Here is a 22,243-nt window from a genome sequence, read left to right as displayed (position 1 = left end):
ATCGATACAATGATGAAGTATTCCATGACTAAGCACATTGTTGTGCATTGTTGTGATATTGATATTACTCCATAAAAGTGTTACCCTTTAGATAAACAGGTGTATTTTAAGTTACATTTATTTCATTTTTATTATGTTAATGTTATTCAAAAGTCTGTGCATGAACATAAATGCAGAGATTGCCTTTATAGTGGCCTCTTATTGAATTGTGAATTCAACACATTCATTGCAGTAAATGTATTGTTGCATAACAACTGTCACCTCCACTCTGTGTTTCCCTTGTATGATGGTGAAGTACTGTTCAAGTCAATGATACTGAATTCTAAACAAATAAAAAAAATCATCCTGCCAAAGAAAACCACAGGTGCCCACCCCTGGTAGAATGCAGAAGATTTCATCTTTTTTTCTTATTTTTTTGTGAATTCTGCATAGTCCTCTCCTAGTACAACTTAGCTACTTAGATATTCAGTACACACCACTGAAATCTTGAAATACATTTCCCATTGTCGTTTCAAGCTATTCACAAATACTGTGTCAAAGCTGTTCAAGAGACACTGTATGTTCAATGCCAGAAACATGTGCTGTAGTGCAATGTTGGTTAGGGTTAGGGTTATGTTGGTTAACCTAACATTATCTTTTCTCTTATTTTGTTAAAGGAGAATTCCACCAATTTTTAAAAATGACAATTTAATGGTTGAGTCAGATACTAACCAACTCCCATTTCATTAAATGGTGGTGATAGGAACCAGGCCTTGCAAATATAGCCATTTTACTTGCTATCCAAAATGATCAGTGAACTTACACATATCTTTTCCTTTTTATATGTAATGTTGATCATGGTAAAATAGTGGTAAATCTGTTTTTTTTTTCTGGATACCATTTTGCCTTACAGTGCCTTACATTTACTTCTCTGCTATGAGCGGCTTGTTTTAGGATAAAACTTTTTCGCAAAACTAGAGAAAAACAACGTCTCAGGCATCAGGCAATCTATTTGCATCAATTTCAGGAATTAGCTTTCAATGAAGTAACTTTTAGAGGCATTAAACTCTTCAGACATCTGGTTCCTATTACTCCCACCATGAGCCATACTGACACAGTAAGCTCTAAAATACACCATTCCACATAAAATTGTTCCGAATGACTGTTTACATCTTTATTTATGCAGACATTTTGTAGAATCAGTGTTACTCCCCTGTACTTAATGTTTCTATTTCTCTTACTTGAAGTCACACAAATGTTTACAAAATGAGCAACTTGTAGAATTACATACAGCAGCATATAGCTAGTAAGATGAAACAGAGGCTTGAATCAAATCCATATTGCAACTCATTATGCATATACACTCACCAGCAGGCTAAGATCTAACGGTGCATACTTTTCCCTTTCTGGTGGAGCCATTGTAGCATTTCTTGAGAAAATTATCTCTTGACTTGCGCTACACAAGCTTTCAGCGCAAGAACTATATCTTATGTTGATCAAGACTAAACTAATTTGTATGAATTTTTATCCTTTTGGAGAGGAACCAGTCTGTAGTTGTCAAATCTTCATTGCTGGACATTTTTTTTTTCAGTGAATTTTCACATTCTGCGCCAAAGTTATATGGACTTTAAGAATACTCCATCTGCTACAAAGTATAAAGTCAGAGTAAGACCAGTAAATCAATGCATATGTGGATTCTGCTGTCAGACAAGCCATCTATATGCCAGCATGCTTAAATAACTATTTTAACTGGATATATTGAAGATCTATTGCAGCAGCTCTAAGGGAAGAATGAGAATGTAAAAAAAAAAAATTAGCATGAGCAATTAGATTTGGTGCAGCATTTCTTTTCAATAACATTCTCAAGTGCAGCAATAAAAGTTAAATGTTTCCAAGACAAGAAAGCATGAAAGATAATACTTGTTAGAAAAAAGACAGAATAACAAGAGTGCTGAATTAAAATAAAGTTCTAGTGGTATTTCTTATTTCATTCATAGAACAGAAGCAACGAGAATGCAGCAGTCAAAGGATAAAAAAATATTGGTTTAGAAGAAGTGTTTTCTATATAAATGCAATATATGTATGTACAGGAGTCAGTGAACCTTTCTTTAAAATTGTTTGGGTTCTTTTGTGTGTTTAAACTGACACTTGCATCTGTCCTGTGCTGTGTGTGTGTGTGTGTGTGTGTGTCTGTGTGTGTGTGTGTGGAGTGCCTGAGCACCGATATTGCTTTCTACAGCCTTGTTATTTCTCATTCAGCCAGCATAATAGAAAAGGTTTCTTATGTTTATATATATCTACACCACCTGTATTTGACTTTGGACAAGGAGAGCCAATCTTTTAAACAATGCTTGAATTATCTCTGGGCCCTTGTATAATACAACATTATTATGTAGTAACACCTACATATATTGTTATGTAATGACACAACAATACATTATAGTGACCCTATATCTCCTCACAATGCCATCTATGAACAAATTCAAACATCAAATTGTACCTTTTAGACATTTACTCAGTGTTAACTAAACATACACTATCTTTCTAAAGATAATTCTCAGTGACCTAAGCAGGTATGCCTAAACAAACACTTTGATTCCTGCTTGTTAGTTTTTTGCAGATCATTATAAGTATATTAGCTGCATTTTAAAAGACTATTGCCATTATTATGGTGCTTTTCTTTGACTCTACACTCATGTTCTTCCCCCACATCCCTGCAGACATGAAATGAAATGTGAGGTAGCAATTTTCCCAACAGGCTTAGCCACCTGGATGACACAAAGAGCACTGACCTGCGAGGGAATTGGATACCATCAGTCTGATTTTGTATCTAACCTGAACAAGATCTGAACAAGAGCCAAAATATGTTACTAAAGATTACACCCTTAAAATTAAGGGGGCCAAAAAGGGTTCTTTGTGTGATGCCATAGAAGAACCACGGTTGGTTCAGTGAGATTTTTTTTAAAGTTTTAAGAACCACCATACAATGTAAAAGTTCCCTGAAGAGAAGAACCCTGAAATTGATACATTATCACATTTTCTTTCCAAACATGGTTCTTTAGGGAACCAAAAGTGGTTCTTCTATGGCACTGCTCAAAGGACCATTTCAGTGTTTTCCACTGCACAAAGTATTGGAACCTTTGGCACTATAAAACTACTTTTTCATTGGCCATCAATTTAAATAATACCGAATACTGTTCTACTCTGTCTTTGGCAACACTTGCAGCTAAAGCCAATGACAATTTAGCAAATTGTTTACTATTCCAGTTGAAGACAAAACCATCTACCACTATGACATGACCAAAAAAAGCACCAGCATACAAACTAGAATGATATGTTGGTGTGTTCATTGCTATTTTTAGAATTATTACTTTTTACTATTATTATTGTTTTACTGTTATGATTGTATCATTAATTTTACTATTTACTATTTGTGAAACAAGCTAGTTACAAAGCTAATGTTAACGCTGTCTCCACAGAACAAGTGTGTTTGCTCATATTTTCACTCGACAGTCAAAAATATAATATTGTTTGATTCCATACGTGATTCAGTGTAATTGCACAGAAAAGTGCACTATATTATCTCTTGTCAGCGCAACAGTATTAAACTAATAAGCAAGATAGCTGATTGATTTGTTATTGCCAAATTAGACTTCACGTAAAATGACCAAAAACACCACTTTTTCTTGTTTTTGAATCTGCGGTGGAAAATGCTATTTTTTATTAGTGTACGTAGCCTGGAAAAGAGTTTAAGTTGGACAACACTTAAAATGTACTTTAGATGCCAGTTTTTATGTCAGTTACATAACTTCACTGAGGCGTATTGTATGTTCACTTGTATGAAATGGCTGTTAGTATAGGTGGCCAAAAAAATTGTACAGTTCTCAGTGAGTTCAGTTTAGTTCCAATTCAAACTAAAAAAAAAGCGAACATATTTTATGACTGAGCAATGAAGGGTTTTAAACACTCTCTTCCACTTTTCAGTGACAGTCACAACAAATGTAGCAGATAACATCCAAGCTTGGCTAACTATTATATAACATCTCATTTACTATTTGTGGGAAATAAGATTAGAAGGTATATCATTGAGCAAAGGGCAAGGTAACCCTAGAATCAATTTCATATCTGACTTAATTGAACTTTTTTAAATTACAGGACATGCTTCTTTTCCAGTAATTGTTTAGAATAATAACAGTGCAATAAGAGTGCAAACATTTTGGAGAAACCCAGCTGTCCTTATTTTTTTCCCTTGTCCCCAAAGAGTCTGATCAGGCATATGCTTTTTATAATCACAACAGAGCACCAAACTCTTTAACACAGATAAATTATGCATCTCCATCTCTATGCAAAAGTGTACCTCAAATGAAGAACCTCTATATCCTTTTCTTGATGCCAACTTTCACATGCTAGAGCAATGAACAACATGTATTAAAAACTGTCCTTATCATGCAGGTCATGTCTCTTAGGTTCCAAATAAAGGATCCAGCACATATGTTGTCATAACATGAGAAGCACTTCAGCTCTGGTTGTGAACTTGCAATACTCAGAAGTTCTCACAGTATCTCCACTTTTAAATGCAGGACATGAAAGGAGCAATAGGATGACGATGAAAAAAATAAATCTGAAGCAAAAACCCAGACCACGGAGACATGCATAGTGCACAGAGGAGAGATTCCAACAGTTAGAATCTGGCAGATTCCTCCTGTATTCTCTGTAGCTGCTCTTCATTAGGCAGGCCAAAAAAGGGACTCCACAGTTCTGCTTCTCTGGGGCTCTTTTTTGCTATAAGCAACAATCAATCAATTGAAATAAAACTAGAAAGACATTGATGAAGGTTTTTTTGGTACTGAGAAGTTGAACTTCTATTCCATTAGAGCAGGGGTCACCAATCTTATCCACAGAGGGCTGGTATATCAGCAAGTTTTCATTCAAACCAAGCAGTCAGAACACCTCATGTGACTATTCAGTTGTTTGACGACTGAGACCAACTGATTAAAAAAGGTGAATAAGGCATGCTTCTGCTTCATTAGGATGAAAGCCTGCTGCCAACCTGGCCCTTTGTGGATAAGACTGGTGATCCTTTCTTCAGAGTGTCATCAACAAAGAGATCTTAAATCAATAAATATATTTTAACACAAAGCTCTATCATGTGCAATGTTTGTGTAATACAGACATTGTAATCACAGATCGAGAGTCAAAACTTCAATCACTGGTTTTCAAGTTACTAAGCTGTGTGTCATCCTTTTAAAATGAATAAGTGCTTTTGTTTCTTTGACTTTTTTAGGCATTCATTGTAGAAAACTTTTATCTGTGTAAGTTCAACTGATGTGTATATAAGGTAAGCAAACTAAGCACTGCAAAAAATATATTGGCAAGTGAAAATACTAAAATCCAGTCAATGTATCTTAATATTTCTCATTCTGAGATTGCTGTAAGAATAGACATTTCTAGCTATTTAGACATTTTTTACTGTTAGTAATTTTATCTAGTGAAATCGTCTGTTTATTGACATATAATTATACTAGTTTAATGAAACAATGCTGAAATTTATCTGCCAATATAATGAGACACTTATTCTGAAGAAATCACTTATAACAAGTAAAATGTCTAAAAACAAGTTAAATAGCCCTACAGTATTTTGAAAACAATCTCAAAATAGAAAACAATCTCACTAATTTAACTTGCAAAGATATCATTTTTGCATTGAAGTGGCAATAATGGCCATTTTCCTGAAGTGAGAAATAGTAATGTCAACAGCAAATGGGATAGGAAAAATTTCAATGTTGTGGTTACCATTTCCAGAGCACAGAAGTGCTTTAGAGTGTTGTCCCAGTTTAGGTACTTTTGTGACAAAACATAGAACTGTGTCGCTTTAAGATTTAACATCAAGGTTCAACTCCATGGTGTAAGGAAAAGATAAAAAGAGAAATATTCTCCTTTTGAGTGTGTGACTGTTTTTCCAGACAGCCTAACATGCACAACACTGTCATTCCACACTAGTATTTGACTCTTAACCATTAAAAATCCTGGGCTATTTTAAATGCATGCATTGTGCAGGATCACATGATCCATATTCTAAAAAGTTCTTAAAGTTAATGCAGCATGTCACCTTTTGGAGCAAATATTTTCTCTAAAACTTATTGTTCTAGGGTTAGGCTTTAATGCTAATATATGTCGAAGCATTGTGAAAAATCAGATGACTCCATGCATAGGAAGTGTTACTGAGAAGCCTTAGCAATGTAAGCAGCAGTTTGTTCTAAATATGGTGGCATGGGTGGGGAAGGAAATAGTCAGGCTCACACTGGTTAGTGAAGGTAAATATTCTGAGCATTGCTTTTGGCCAGAGAACAGACTGTCAGGTTGTGGTACCATCTGCACCATTGCTTTGATCCAATTTGGCTGCTTTATTAGTGAGCAGTGGGGCATCTTGTTTTGTTTCTGGCACTGGGCTGGTCGCAGGGACTGAAGGTAGCACAGCATCTAGCTCATGGGCTTTAAGGGTCGTTTCAGGGGTGGTGGATCCCATCAAGTCGCCATCTGCATAGGCTTCAGACCTGGGCTGAGTAGCTGGGCTGGCACTAAGAACAGAATCAGGGGTGCGGGTGGCACTGTGGTTGCCCTTGGAGATGGTCCGGGGGGCGGTGGCAAGGCTGTCGGAGTCAATGAGCAGCTTGTGGGGCACACAGGTCTGAAGTGCATCAGTATCATTGTCCAAAGGGAGTGCAAAGGAGTTATATTCAGCACCCGAGTCACTCTCCAGGAAGTTCTTTTCTGAAGGAATAGTGTGGTAACGTCCTGGTTTAGACACTTCGAGTCCCTATAAAAACAAAACAATAAAGATCAGGTTGAAAAGGTACCATCGTATGACCATCTTGGAAATGGCAGCTCATCCTGATATGTTGCTGAAACATCTGCTCAGTTTACTCAGTGGGAACTTTATTAGGTGCGCATAACTTGAATGTACACTCATTTTCTATTTTATCATTACCATACTTTTATTATACAGATACTACAATTAATGACAGTTCTAAAATTGAAAATCAGCCCCAGGGGGGTTGAGCAAGTATTATTTGGATGGTGGGTCATTCTCAGCCATACAGTGACAATGACATGTTGGTGGTATGTTAGTAGGTGTTGTGCTGGTGAGTGAATCAGACACAGCAGTGCTGCTGGAGTTTTTAAACACTGTGTCCACTTACTGTCCACTGTATTACTGACTACTGTATTAGATTCTTCTACCTCGTTGGTAGACTTTGTAGATGTAAAGTTAGAAACAATAGCTCATCTGTTGCTGCATAGTTTGTTAGTCACCCCATATTCCTTCATTAGAAATCAGTTTCCAGCCTGGAAAATTTTGGTTGCAGAGCTGAGAATGATCTACTACCCCAATAATACTTTCTCAGTGGTGGTCCTGTGGGGGTCCTGACCACTGATGTATGGATTGATGAAAGGCAGAGAAATTGTGCAAAAAAAAAAGGACTTCAATCTGTAATTACAGAACTACAAAATGCACCTATGGTAAGTGGACTTGAAAAAAATCTTGCAATGTTTGAACAACACTCTTTGGTTTAACTTTCTTTCAGATTTTTGTTTACTTTACGCTCCTGTACGTATATTGAACAACTGATGGAGAGCAACAAAAACCTTCATGAGCTTTTGCAGATACAATATGGAACCATAAAAAAGCTAGTTACCTTGATCTCAACCTCTGTGCTCTCAGTGTTGTTCTCCAATATAGATTGCATAGTGGACTCCTCTGTGAATCTGGTATAGGCCTCATGAACCACCTGATACCAAAGGAAGCCAAACAGAAATACTTAAATGAACCAACCCTGTTTGGCTGGGAATAATACCTCAGGGGTTATCCAAAAATTTGCAGATGGAAAGCACACAGTGTACCACAACAAAAGCTCCTTTACACATAGCGCCACTTAAATCATGATATATTGTAACATTGTGAAACAGGCAGAGGAAACGTTAAGATATCACTAAACCTCAGTCTTTCTGTAAGAATATAGGTACTAGTTTAGGTTGTTTGTTGTAAAGAAACTGTCTTCTTCTTCAGCATAAATTCTTCAAAATCATCAGTGGCATTTCATAATGAGAGAGCAGCTTGTCGAACATTCTCAAGGGAGAAATGAAATGTTATAATATATCCAATACCATCCTCACACTGTCACAATATATATCTGCACATATGCACGTACACACAAACATTTAATCAAGTCTTCAGGAGAACTAAGTAACAAACAGCAACAACACAACAGAGAGGGAAATGGACACAACACTCTTTCACCGTGTGGTAAATGATTAATTTTAGACAATTCTATTTCCACCCCCATAAACGTAAACAACCTATGCTTGATGTGGATTCCCTCATAAACTGCCATGTGTTGAATTATTATTATACATATCGAACATACACTTAAATACAGCTCTGTTTACAAACGCTTACACATATTAATGACAAATGAAAAATCATCTGTTTAGTTAGTGCTCTAGACACAGTGGTGTAAGTTAATACATTTTTTGAAATTTTTGAAAGTAAGGAAGAATATGTTTAAATAACAGCGCTCTAAGATACAGATGAGGGACAAATTAAAGGAAAAACCTGAATAAATGAGTGGATAAACATAACAAGTACAGATACTTTCAAACGGGTTTACTACACAATACAATTAAGCAGTTAACATCCTACAATGCTCTGTGAGATATATGAAAATGCTGAGCAAGCCCAGTTTACCAATCAAGATGGCTAGAGGAAAAGATCTATGTAATATTGAGGGGCACAAAAACTGCTGAACTGGCTACTGCTTTGAAAGGAACAGTAATTAAAGCAGGGCTGTTCAACTCTGGTCCTGGAGGGGCTGTATTCAACATATAATGGTGATTTACCTGCTCAAACACACCTGATTCAAGTCATCTGTTAATTGCCAGGATTAGTGGGTGTGATTGAGTAGCAACCTTCCAGGACCAGACCGAACACCCCTAGATTAAAGTCACATCTGCATTTAGATTAATGGGAAAGATATAATTTAATTGGGTTGGAAAGATTGGTTGAAAGCAAACATTCAGTGATTGTGGTGCTCAGACATTAGTGCATTATGTAAGGAAAAACAGAAGAGTACCTGTTACTCAGGTTACTGAGAACAGTCCAAATGCAACTATATAGGGATATTATAGTATAGCTGCAGTGCATGAACCCTTATTACAAAGTTACAAAATTACAAATGCACATTCAGAGTACAATGATGTGAAAGCGCAGGCACATGTCTACAAAGATGTGGAAAAAAGTGGTATGGTCAGATGAGTCATCCTTCACCATATTCTCCAGAAGTGGGAGAGCGCATACACCAAGAAAACAGTACAGACCTGAATGCTTGACCATTACAGTAGGGAGGTCTGGTGCCTCCGTTAGGCTGTGGGGAGAATTGTGTTGGAATTGTTTGGGTCTACAAGGATCATTGCAGGTAAATATAAAGTTACATAAAATCATCTTTATCTTATAATGACACATTTCAATCCTGATATGAGTGGTCTCTTCCAGGATAGCACAAAGAGATCACTGAATGGTTTGATGCGTATGAAAATCATTTTAAATTTAAATTGTACACTGCGGCTGTTGCAGTCGAAAGATCTCAACCTAACTGAACACCTGTAGGAGATTTTTGTCAGACATATTAAAAGGCATTCTCCACCCTGTTTGCTTGCCCAACACTTTACCAAGACACTTCATGGTGATTTTCCATTGCCACTCATCTGTATTTTTAACACAGCTGAAGTTAAATTCTTACTTTTAGCAGTTCTGTCAAAATCCTTAATTACCTATTATCAAATTTAATGTAATTTCTATTGTTTTCTAAAACAAATAGTATCCATTTCTTTAACTTTCATTGGCACAAAAATGCTCTTTTAGGTTTATTGTTAGGGGTTATTAAGGCCATTTTTAAAAAATGGATATCCACAAAGAAGAAATATACTTCATATAAGCTTCTAGTATGCATACTACAAAGACTACTTAAAATGTATATACAGGTGCCTGTATAGCTACAGAGCATTGGGATTTTACTGCATAAGCTTGAGCTATAAAGAATAAATAAAAAAAAAACTCTTAAACTGTAATTTAGTTCAGAATTATGCAGAATAAGCCAGGACAACAATTTTTATGACTCACGAAGACTTAGGACATTTTAAGTCTTAGTAATCCTCAGACTTAATAAACTATTAATCATTACCAACACTTTTTTGAGCACACTCATTCACACAGCCATTGTGAAAAGAAACCACAGATGCACACACATACACATAGGTCCACACTTAACTCTTCATTATTTGGAAAAAGAAACATCTAGGTGCATGTGTGTTTCAGCAACAGTATAAACCAAAAGACTACTCTGTATATCTATTTGGATTAGAGCTCTAACTGCAGGGATCCTATAGACTTGTGTCTATAGACTTGGATGGAAAACAGAGGGAGGAATGAGGGATGGATGTTACACACAGACAGTCACAGATGGTTGGCACAAGGCCTTTGCAGCCTGGGCTCCTGCTTGACCATCCTATTGTGCTAGTATAAACCCTCATATAGATCCATCAAATTAGCACTAGGAAAAGGAAAAATTAACACCAGAACGCAAAGCACGCTCACCAAGAAGGTGTTTCATCTGAGGCTCCTTTAAAAGGGAAAAATACAATGCAAATCAATGGTTAAGCTAACCTCTGCCAAAGAACAAAAGCGCTGATGAGCTCATTACAAAACAATCGCATAACAAGTCAGATCTTTTCACTCATAAACTACAACAGAGACAACAGACAATGGACAGTTTATTGATGCATGAGGACTGGTGATTGACAGGGCTGGATCACTTGGGTGAGTGAAGAGGGATTAGACTGCCAAGGAACTACAAGTAACATGACAGATGTACACAGTAAGACAGTGGAATAAGTACTCTTGAATTCACAGAGAATTGTTGTTTCAAATCATTGTTTGTCATTGGACAGCTTATTTTATAGTTCAAGGAATTAGCACGAGTTAAATGTGACACTAAAAACTTTATATTCCAATAGTGTGCAATACAGAGTATAATATATGCTACATTCAGATACAGGAACAAAGATGGAGACAGATTACATAAATATGTTTGAACAATGAGTTGAGGTTTGCTACAGTGTTATCACATAGTACCGAGACCAAGTTGTAGACCAACCTGTATTTATTTTTATTCATTTATATTTTAAAATTTCCAGTCGAAATGGCTGTTAAGTACAAGTTATTAATTTTTTCAGATGAATAAAAAATAGGGAGACTAAATATAACATAATCCAACTGCATAAAAAGGGGACCATCCAAGATCTGGTAGACCACCAAAAGCTTTCATCTTTATGAGACATGGGAAAATCAAGGTCCACTCATGCTTCAGATTAAAAAAAATCCACAAGTGTTTCTGTCTGTCCTTCCACTATTAGAAGACAACTCAACACTATGAGAATGAAAGGATGTGGAGCTGTCAAGAAGCCGTTATTGAAAAAATTAAATATTTAGATAGAAAAGACACTGAAAAATTGCTGAAAATGAATAACTTATTTAATAATGTACATAATTGCCGTCTTGTATGGAAATGAAATAAATCAAGGGTGGTCTTTCACTTTTGCATAGTACTGTCCATTATTAGAATGCTATAAAAGTTGGAACCCTCAAATGCTAGCTTGTATAATTGCTTTGGTGTTGCTTGTAATAATGTATCAATTATTAAAAGACTAATTACAAAGTTTGTGTGTGATAAGGGTAGCAGAATGGTCAAAATCTCAGCAATCTTAATTGCATGACCCTAGATCAGAATATGTATCTATCCCTTTCCAAGTTAACAATGTTTAGTTTGTGGGTCTTAAGGTTAGTTTAATGTGATGTGTTTTACCTGTCTGAAGGCTTCTCCATCACCCTTGCCAGCCTGCTGAGCAATGAGGGCAATCTTATTGGCTCTTGCTGCCCGATGCCGAACCTTGATCTGACAGGAGAGCAGGCACACCAACAGCAGGAAAACCAGCAGACCCACCAAAGAGAGGATCACCACATACAGCTGAGGCAGCTTGTAGGCTGAGGGCAAGGAAGTGAGAAAGAGAGAAGACCAGGGCAGACAGGATATGATTAACCAAGAGAAAGAGAAGAGTAAACGTGAAGGAGAAGGCCAGAAACATCATATTAAAAAAAGAATTAGATCAACACGCCACATGATTTAATTTTATCCAACAACATTTGCCGTTGTACTCACGCTCCACATTCACATAGACATCGGCTATGCGGAAACCTGTCAAGTCAGTCACTCTGAAAACGCCCACGTCACTGACTTTGACCTTGTTCAGGTAGAACATGGAACCCTCTACGGACACTCTTCCATCCAGCAAGGGGTCCAAAGGCACCACCAGCTCACCCTGATCAAGAATGATCCGGTCCTTGTGGTCAGAGTCTGGAGTGTAGACTATATTGACCTTGCTGTGGTTTATGTATAGCTTGATCTTCAGAGTTGCATCATACTGTAAGTGCATGAAAATCTGGTGCTCTGGAATTTGGGAAAAATGGAAGAAAAAGGATCCTATTGATTCATGGTTCTATTATGCAATAAATGTTCATTTGTCCGTTCATCTTTAATTACTAGGTCCTTTTTTGTTTGTAAAGTTTTACTTTTTCCACCTCAGCCTGTCTTTACTCACCTTTAACATTCAGACAGGTCCTCTTTCTGACTTTTCCATCACTGTCTAGTACAGTGTAGCTACCCTCATCTGCTCCGGTCACCAAATGGAGGTTAATCTTCTTCTCATTTGCACTGAGGCGGCTCCTATACCCCTCTATAGGGATTGTGCTCTGGTTTAGAAGAACCAAAACTGGTGGCCCGACTGTCTGGTTAATGTGACTTGTGCTGGATCTGAAGTCCAGGGTGTAAGGCCCAATAATGTCATTAATTGTGATATGATATGTCTCACCATACTTCACAGTTGTCTCCAAGGCGCAATCTGTAAGGGTCAACAGTACCGTACTGTCAGCAGAATGATCAACATAAAATCAACTGTGTCTTACTACATCTGAAAATATTTTTTTGTATTAATGCAAAAAACTTTAGAATTATACACCAACCAGCCACTTCATTAAGTACACCTACTTGTTTCTACAGTCAGATTATCCATTTTCTCAGGTCAACTTAAACCATAAAGGTACACTTTGAAGTTCTACAATTACAAACTCTGTACAAACAATTACTCTTCTCTTTTTCTGTATACTTTATTAGCTCCCTTTTACCCTTTTCTTCAATGGTTGGGACCCACACAGGATCACTACAGGGCAGGTATTATTTGGGTGGTGGATCATTCTCAGCCCTGCAGTGACACTGTCATTGTGTGTTGGGCTGTGTGGAGTTTTTAAACACCTTAGCGTTACTGCTGTACTAAGAATAGCCCACCAACCAAAAATATCCAGCCAACAGTGTCCTGTAGAAAGTGAACTGTGAACATTAATGAAGGAATAGAGGATGACAAACACAAACTACGCAGCAACAGATGAGCTATCGTCTCTGACTTAACATCTACAAGGTGGATCAACAAGGTAGGAGTGTCTAATAGAGTGGACAGCGAGTTAAAAACTACAGCACTGCTGTGTCTGATCCACTCGTACCAGCATAATACACACTAGAACACCACCACGTCAGTGTCAGTGCTGTGCTGAGAATGATCCACGACCCAAATAATACCTGCTCATTGATGGTCCTCTGGGGTCCTGACTATTGAAGAACAGTTTGAAATGGACAACAATCTTTGACCCCTGGTTCCACCACTATTGTATAGAAATCTCATTTCTATACAAGTCAGTAAGTCTACAATGAACCGTTTCTCATCAAAACCCTCAAATGACTCTGTTTACTTCACTATGATTTAATTATATAGAAATTTTAAAGAACCAGTAGAATTCCCCTATAAAGAACTACCTGTGGGTAGTCTAGCAGCAGTTGCTCATAATTACTCATACCTCTAACTATCAGGATGATGCGTGTGACATCGGCTGGTGCTGCAGAGTTCCTCACTACATATGTGCCCTCATCCTCTTCACCCACATCCTCCAGAACTAAATGGCGTATATCTTTGTTAAGCTTGGCTCTGGCGTTCAGTATTTGCTCATTCCGGAAGAAATCTATCTCAGAAAGTGGGTTCATTCGAGGTTTAAACACCACCTCTGTAGTGTTCAGTGTTGGCAAAGGGATATGAATATCCTCCCCAAAAAAGGCAGTACGATGGTCATCTTTTGCTACATAGTAAGAAAAAGGCAGATTAGTGCATAAGGAAAACAGAAGATGATGTATGATAATGCCACATGTCATATACACTGATGTGCCAAAAGTCATGGGATAGCAGTGTGTAAATTGATTATGTGTTACCTCAGGGGACTGCTTGGGAACACCCACACGTGTATAAGTTGTGAGGTGCTATCTTCTGAGTGAGGTTGAACACTGGCCAGCGTGCTCATGGCAAGGCGATGTGAATTATCAGAGTTCGAATGATGCATGATAGTGGGTGCCAGACAAATAGAAGCATTACCACCCACAGTGGACAGCGCAGTGGCCACCCATGGGTGCTTAATGATTGTGACTGGCGGCGTCTGGCTAGAATTGTCCGTATAAACAGACAAGTGACTCTGGCAAAAATCCCATCCACATTCAATGCAGAGGGCTTCACATGCATATCTCGCAGGTCAGTGCAGCGTTCTTTAGCTTTAGCTCTGTTAACACCATGACACCGGACACAGCATCTTACCTGGGCTTGTGGGGTTGCTAACTGGACCCTGGAGGACTGGCAACATGTGGCGTGGTCTGATTGTTGGTCCCAGTTGTCAACAAGGCACTGAGCAGGCTGGTGGTGGTTCCATACTGGTGTTGGCTGTTCACTGGTCCACCTAAACATGTAATTTACCGGTGACTGCTACGCTTCACTGCTTAGTGATCATTTGCAGCCGTTCATAGACTTCGTGTACCTCGACAATGATGGGATATTCCAACAGGATAATGTACCATGCCATTGAGCCCAAGCTGCCCAGAACTGGTTAGAGCAGCATTCTGGAGAGTTCTGATGAATGGTGTAGCCTGCACATTTGCCCAACCTGAGCCCAGTCGAGCATTTATGGGATGTGGTGGAGAGGTGCGTTCGCAGCCAAGATCCTGCAACTACAAATACCACGGAGCTGTGGGTGGCTATCAAGACGGCATGGCTAAACGTCCCTCCAGATGTCTTCTGTCCACTAGTGGAATCAATGCCACGTTGAGTTGCTGCACTTCACCGGGCAAGAGGGGGTCCTACAAGATACTAGTTCCTGTTCCATGACTTTTGGCACGTCAGTGTATAACAGTCACTAAACAAAATTCCTTTGGTGTTCAACACATAAAATCATATGAAAGTCCATTTTTTATATTGAATGTAGGGAATTTAAAAGCCAACTGAATTTGGAATTTTAAGGTTTGCAATGATAATTTCAGATATTATGTGCAAAACCAGCCTTCAGACAGATTACCCACATAATTTGAAATTTTAGCCTCTGAGCCTGTAAGTATTCTGCAGAATAATGAAAAATGATGGTGCCACTGAAATCTAAATCATTTAATGCCAAAGCTGTAATTACGTTTACCTTTTATAGTTGCAGACCAAACTGTAAAAGAAACAAAAACAATGTTACTCAGAGACAATATTCATGGCTCTTTTTCTACTCAAGGATTATTTTCTTCCATAAAGAACTAGAGTTGGTGACCTAGATATGAGAAGCCATACCTGAAATGTTATTACACGTAATTAAAGAAAATGTTCATCGAAAAATCACATACAGTTCTCCCTTTATCTCTAACATGGTCAATTGACCAAGGCATGTTTGGTGCCTGAAGTTTGCTTCTTACATTTTGCACAGCACCTGTAAGGCTAACAGATTGTAGCTCCAGTGCAAAACTAAAGAAGCAAATTTCAGATGCCAAACATGCTGGCTTTGATATGTAAACAACACATACAGAAGAGAAACAAGGAGGAGACGAGGTAGCAGCATTCTGACAAGGAGGCAAAACCTCTTGTTTTTATTGATATGAGATCTATCTTCATGTAACTGACTTTCAGTATTGCCCTCTTCTTTTTCCTCATTATATTTATGTTGATTCGAGCTGTGTGGACATTCATCTGTGTTTGGACTCTGGAAAAAAACAAATCCTTTTGAACTTCAGGTGGCATGATTATTCATTTCTAAAATTATCATTTCTTTTTTGCTGACAAAAGTAAATGTACTACTATAGTAAAAGAGAAACGCTTTTGAGGAAACACCAGGTACTTTTGCCTTCTGGGCACAGTGAAGGCTACCCCTAAAACAAATGATTACTCAGCCATATCAAATCACCTACTCAGACATTTTATTTAAAAAAATTGTAACAATTAGTCTCAATTACTTTAAATGCTCTTTTTGCAACTAAAAAGTGAGTACTATGTACTGAGTAGTAGGCTAATAATATTTTGAAGGCAGATGAAACTTTGTATGCTACAGATGCAATAAAATGAATAAAATGAAAAAAAATGTTGACAATTTAGCAATAGTTGGCCAGTGTTACCTAAACATTCTTTTGTACCAGAATATAGTAAATGCATCATAAAACGTAAGATCAAATTACCACTGAAATCTAATCATTGGTTCAGTGCCAATAAATTTCCTTTTGACAATAAGTGCATTTACGTGTCCTTAAAAAGCAGAAATCCTGTCTGACTCATCTAGACCCGGAGTTTCCCATTATCTGATTACTCAAATGCATGTAAATGCGTTGATCGGATTACTGACAAAATCTGATTTTCTGCAGTTATTGGATTATTAAATGCAATTACACTATATTGCCAAAAGTATTTGCTCATCTGCCTTCACACGGATATGAATTTGACATCCCATTCTTAATCCATAGGGTTTATGATGTCGGCCCACCCTTTGCAGCTATAACAGCTTCCACTCTTCTAAGAAGGCTTTCCACAAGGTTTAGGAGTGTGTTTATGGGAATTTTTGACCATTCTTCCAGAAACGCATTTGTGAGGTCAGACACTGATGTTGGACGAGAAGGCCTGGCTCGCAGTCTCCGTTCTAATTCATCCCAGAGGTGTTCTATCGGTTTGAGGTCAGGACTCTGTGCAGGCCAGTCAAGTTCTTCCACACCAAACTTGCCCATCCATGTCTTTATGGACCTTGCTTTGTGCACTGGTGCGCAGTCATGTTGGAACAGGAAGGGGCCATCCCCAAATGTTTCCCACAAAGTTGGGAGCATGAAATTGTCCAAAATCTCTTGGTATACACACTGGAACTAAGGGGCCAAGCCCAACTCCTGAAAAACAACCCCACACCATAATCTCCCCTCCACCAAACTTTACACTTGGCACAATGCAGTCAGACAAGTACCGTTCTCCTGGCAACCGCCAAACCCTGACTCATCCATGGGATTGCCAGACGGAGAAGCGTAATTTGTCACTTCAGAGAACATGTCTTCACTGCTCTAGAGTCCAGTGGCTGCGTGCTTTACACCACTGCATTCAACGCTTTGCATTGTTGGTGATGTAAGGCTTGGATGCAGCTGCTCAGCAACGGAAACCCATTCCATGAAGCTCTCTACGCACTGTTCTTGAGCTAATCTGAAGGCCACAGGAAGTTTGGAGGTCTGTAGCGAGTGACTCTGCAGAAAGTTGGCGACCTCTGCGCACTATGCGCCTCAGCATCCGCTGAGCCCGCTCTGTCATTTTACATGGCCTACCACTTCGTGGCTGAGTTGCTGTCATTCCCAATCGCTTCCACTTTGTTATAATACCACTGACAGTTGACTGTGGAATATTTAGTAGCGAGGAAATTTCACGACTGGACTTGTTGCACAGGTGGCATCCTATCACGGTACCACGCTGGAATTCACTGAGCTCCTGAGAGCGACCCATTCTTTCACAAATGTTTGTAGAAGCAGTCTGCATGCCTAGGTGCATGGTTTTATACACCTGTGGCCATGGAAGTGATTGGAACACCTGAATGTGATTTGGATGGGTGAGTGAATACTTTTGGCAATATAGTGTATCTGCCAACACCATTATGATACTGATAAAATTGTGCATCCCTAGAAAAAATGTTTTTGTATAATAGCACTTCAGAGCTTGCTTTTTGGGTCAACATACTTTAGAGAGCTCAGACAAGTTGTTAAAATGTATTTTGATAAAACCAGACAGTTGTACTAAACACACATAAACAAATGAAAAGAAGTAATCTTTGTTTTGGTGTCTTTTAACTTACTGTTTAAGAACTATCTGTGAAAGAATTTCAAACAATTTTGAATTTTGGAAAGAAAAACACTGGTGTATTTAGTGAACAAACCTTTTTACTGTTCCTTCTTTTGCCGTTTGTTCTTTTGCATAGAACTTGTATACAGTACTGCAGAAGTTACTCCTCACCTTATGATGCCTAACAAAGTCATTGATTGGTTAGTGTTCACATCTCATGAGTGGTGGAGTGGAAGCATCTTCATGTAGCAGGGGCAACACTGGGTTAGGTTTGATTCTCACATTGTCCTTTTATGTGAATATGTTTCCATCCTTATCTAGTCCTGCCCATTCAGCCTCAGCAAGTACTTGATTTAGTCCCCTCAATTGGTTTTGGTCCTTATTCTGTCTTCCTTCTCATTTCTGGGCTTTCCAGTCAGGAGTGCCCTTCACTTCATGTCGTGGTACCCCTTCTTAGATCCATATCTCCATATCAGGCTCACTATCTCATGTCAATTTTTAATATAAAACCAGGGCCAGGACAGTTCAGATTTGTCACTGAAATCAGCCTTAAGAGTGTACGGACAGTCTAGTCTACAGAGAGTTAGGTTACAATTTGTTAAAACAAAATATGCAGTTACTGCAGTATTGTACTGTATGTTTTTATATGTGAGACAACAGTTACTGAGCACAATGACAAATCTGACAACCCATGATGACACTGTAAACTGTTACACTGTTTTTTTAGGTGGGTGGTGGGGTAAATTTAGTACGTTTTGATACCGAAGTTAATATTTCTAAGTAACAGTGAACATGAGTTTACTTTTTACTTTCTAAGGTTAAATTTTTAAATATTCTAAATTCTAAAATGTCTTAATTTTCAGTTTAAAATAAGTCAAATTAATTTATCTTATTTAAAAGACTTGAAATAAGTCAATTTGTGTTACAAATTGTAAAAATAATAAAGCATACTATTGTCATTTATAGTGTAGTTTTGATTTTTGTTGACATTTTTATATATGAAAAACAGTTACCTGAACACAGGAGAGTGCAGAGAACAGCAATGCATACTGATTCCATTTTGACTGGATTTCTGTCAAAATAAAAGAGCATTATAGTAATATCAAAAAACAAATCTAAACAAATGACCTGTATTAGGTCAGACAGTGCAATACGATATTGGAAGTGGGAGCTGAAATATAGAACCATTAGGTTTGCAGCACATGGATCAAGGCACAGGAATATACGACTCTTCTAAGGATACCTGAGATTAAACATTTTAAATGTGTTTTGAAGGCTAATGTTGCAAAATATCCAGTGACAGAGCCCTGTCCTTGGATTACCTGCTCCATGCACTTTTCATTTGTAGAATACAGTAGGGGTGTTACTAGAGTGTTAATTTGAAGGCCAACAGAATTATTATGATTATTGTTTTATTATCTGGGCATTCTCCTGAGATTTCACAGCTGTCCAAAGAAAGTGGTAACTTTTTCAAAGACAACTTCAGGGCAACTGAAATATGAATGTATTCTCATTTCAATGGAAAATACTGCTTTAAATACATCCAAGAAAATCTGGAAAGGCACAGTGTTGCTCTTAGGGACAGCAAACTGACAGAGCATTTGTTAAGATGATGTAAGTGATTGAGGGTTGCTATTAAGTGGCTTTCAAACAGAAGTCTCTTGCTGATGGAAACGAACGGGTGATGTCATACGCTGGGCTTGGCACAACAACAACATTTGGTCCTCAGAAAGACCTAAATACAGAATACAGGAACTAACACATGCACCCACACACACACCCACCCACACACCCACACACACACACACACACACACACACAAGTGTGACCACCCCTGCGCAAAACCCCAGGTCTCTATTTTGTGCAATTACCGGATCTTACTCAGCGATTATACTACAATGACAACCTCTATGTGCTCATCCTCTTCCTTTCATGTAATTCTTCCTTAAATGCTATACGAATTAAAGCATTCAGTACTCCAGCTGGGTGCCAGAAACAGAAGAAAAAGGCCTCTCTTTAAACACAAATCTTCCACTCAGCACGTGTTCATTTACAACTATATTGATAAAAGACAGATGATGCTAGAAAGCGCTAGTAAGCCGTCTCGAGATAAGTACTAATATAGACTATTTATAGATATGTGTTTCAAATACATCGACTAGGCCTAATCAAAATGTCATCAGTACATTTTTCACTTCCTTTACATAACCGGACAGACTAAAAACATTCAAGCCTAGCGCCAGAGACACAGAAGTTATTCTTTTTTTTTATCATGTTATGGAATAGACGCAGAAACGCCATGGTTTCTAACTGTATTTTACAGTCTGTCCAGATCGACGCTGCCTGCACATTTTCACCACGCCCTAATTCATCTGCTACTGATCTCATATCTGAAACATTCAGTCCTGTAGGACAGTGTTACAAACCACTTCTACGGGAAAACTGCAGAATTTAACCCGTCTCGCACCAAAAGCTGAAGATTTTCGCTCTCATTCTCGCACCGCACACACAATTATGACGATTACCGTAAGAGATGTCGTGACCGATGCAGGTGAGGGGATCCGAGATCTACAGTGCCAGCGGGAAAGATCCGAAAATAGCTTTGATGATTAAAACATGGTGATTTTTTTCTTCCCCCCCTCTTAGATTCCTCCCCCTTCGCTCCCAACCCGTCAAAGAAAGGGACTTCTGTGGTGTTACAGATCGGGATTATCGGGAAGGGTTCGGCTGATGTCGGCTAGAAGACCATTGGCCATCGGCTTCATTCGGAAAGCATCGCGCTTGTCCGTGAAAAATCAAACCATGCGTCCCGCAGAGCCGTTCACATCTCCACTTCTCGCCTCCTCGATCCTGTAATATTTGCTCATCTGTGCAAACAGCCTAGATTTATATAAAACAACGAAAAAGCATCTGTCGTCGTCATTGTTGTTGTCGTTGCTTTCTTGCAGGTTATATACATGCAATAAGCTCCATTAAAAACCGTCGAAATTAGTAACTCTTAAGTGGTCGTATACAGCACCGCAAACTTCATGCCCAAAAGTATCCAGACGCCTCTAATTAGTAAAATTAGCTACTTTAAGGTGGACCCCTTGCTAACACAGGTGTTCAATTGTGCAAAAACCACTTGTATAATCTAAATAAAATAAATAAATAAATAAACTAACTGTGGTTTTACTCCCTAAAGTACAACATGCATACATGCTTTATTAGACACTCACGTCTATCTCTACTTATTTTTTTCCTCATTCTCTCATTCATACAGGGATGTAGAGAAGAGCTCTGTAATGTTTGCCCCCTGCACTCTGAGCTTTGTAACTTTGTAAAATTTACAAATGTATGCATTCCATGCCTTCATCTTTGAAAAGATTTCATAAAAGATTACCATGAAACTTGTGATTAGAGGTGGAGAACTGTGTTTAGTGTGCAAAATGTATGCAAAATGTGTGTATGCAGTTAAATGTGTTCAGAGTTTTGCTACACTGACACAAGTGAAAAACACTTGAGCTTCAGATATTCTGAATTGTATGTCACTGTATATATATACATACATCATCTAAACCGCTTATCCTTCTGGGTCGCGGTGGGGTGCTGGAGCCTATCCCAGCTGTCATTGGGCGGAAGGCAGGATACACCCTGGACAGGTCGCCAGTCCATCGCAGTATATATATATATATATATATATATATATATATATACATACATACATATATACATATATACATATATATATATATATATATATATATATGTGTGTGTGTGTGTGTGTGTGTGTGTGTGTGTGTGTGTGCGTGTGTGCCTAACGCAGCACTTCTCTGATTATTTGGAACGTGAGCGCGTGACATTTTTTCTGAAATCGCCTCAGACTGCCAGCTACGTTTCACACGGACTCAAAGGTGAGTAAATTATTATTCTTGTTGTAGGTGCGTTAATGATTAAGTCTCGTTTTATGAGAGAAATGTGGTGC

The 22,243-nt window shown here is 38.3% G+C and overlaps 1 protein-coding gene and 1 long non-coding RNA gene across 2 annotated transcripts; one reads left to right on the top strand and one right to left on the bottom strand.

Annotated features, from left to right (window-relative positions):
- Positions 1–3,660: 3,660 nt before the first annotated feature.
- Positions 3,661–20,958, bottom strand: LOC118805925. Its single transcript, XM_036567097.1, has 9 exons — positions 20,805–20,958; positions 19,293–19,351; positions 15,641–15,661; positions 13,994–14,269; positions 12,688–12,987; positions 12,249–12,536; positions 11,895–12,073; positions 7,674–7,766; positions 3,661–6,796 (listed from the first exon to the last, which is right to left on the bottom strand). Exons 2-9 carry the CDS (start codon positions 19,336–19,338, stop codon positions 6,335–6,337), a joined length of 1,665 nt encoding a protein of 554 aa, XP_036422990.1. The 5' UTR covers positions 19,339–19,351; positions 20,805–20,958; the 3' UTR covers positions 3,661–6,334.
- Positions 20,724–21,438, top strand: LOC118805926. Its single transcript, XR_005007069.1, has 2 exons — positions 20,724–20,830; positions 20,926–21,438. It is a non-coding gene; the product is annotated as an uncharacterized LOC118805926 (long non-coding RNA).
- The last annotated feature ends 805 nt before the right edge of the window (positions 21,439–22,243 follow it).

This window comes from Colossoma macropomum, unplaced genomic scaffold (assembly GCF_904425465.1).
Source record: "Colossoma macropomum unplaced genomic scaffold, Colossoma_macropomum, whole genome shotgun sequence".
Classification (NCBI taxonomy): Eukaryota; Metazoa; Chordata; class Actinopteri; order Characiformes; family Serrasalmidae; genus Colossoma; species Colossoma macropomum.
Note: the sequence above shows the minus strand (reverse complement) of the source record. Positions and strands in the feature narration are given on the sequence as shown.

Bases quoted from the DNA above. Each gene is read 5' to 3' on its own strand.
- LOC118805925 (XM_036567097.1), bottom strand. From the start codon at position 19,338: ATGGAATCAGTATGCATTGCTGTTCTCTGCACTCTCCTGTGTTCAG. The intron at 12,988-13,993 runs GTATGAGTAATT...TGACCCTTACAG, and splicing joins CATCATCCTGATAGTTAGAG to ATTGCGCCTTGGAGACAACT. The intron at 6,797-7,673 runs GTAACTAGCTTT...TTGTTTTTATAG, and splicing joins GCACAGAGGTTGAGATCAAG to GGACTCGAAGTGTCTAAACC.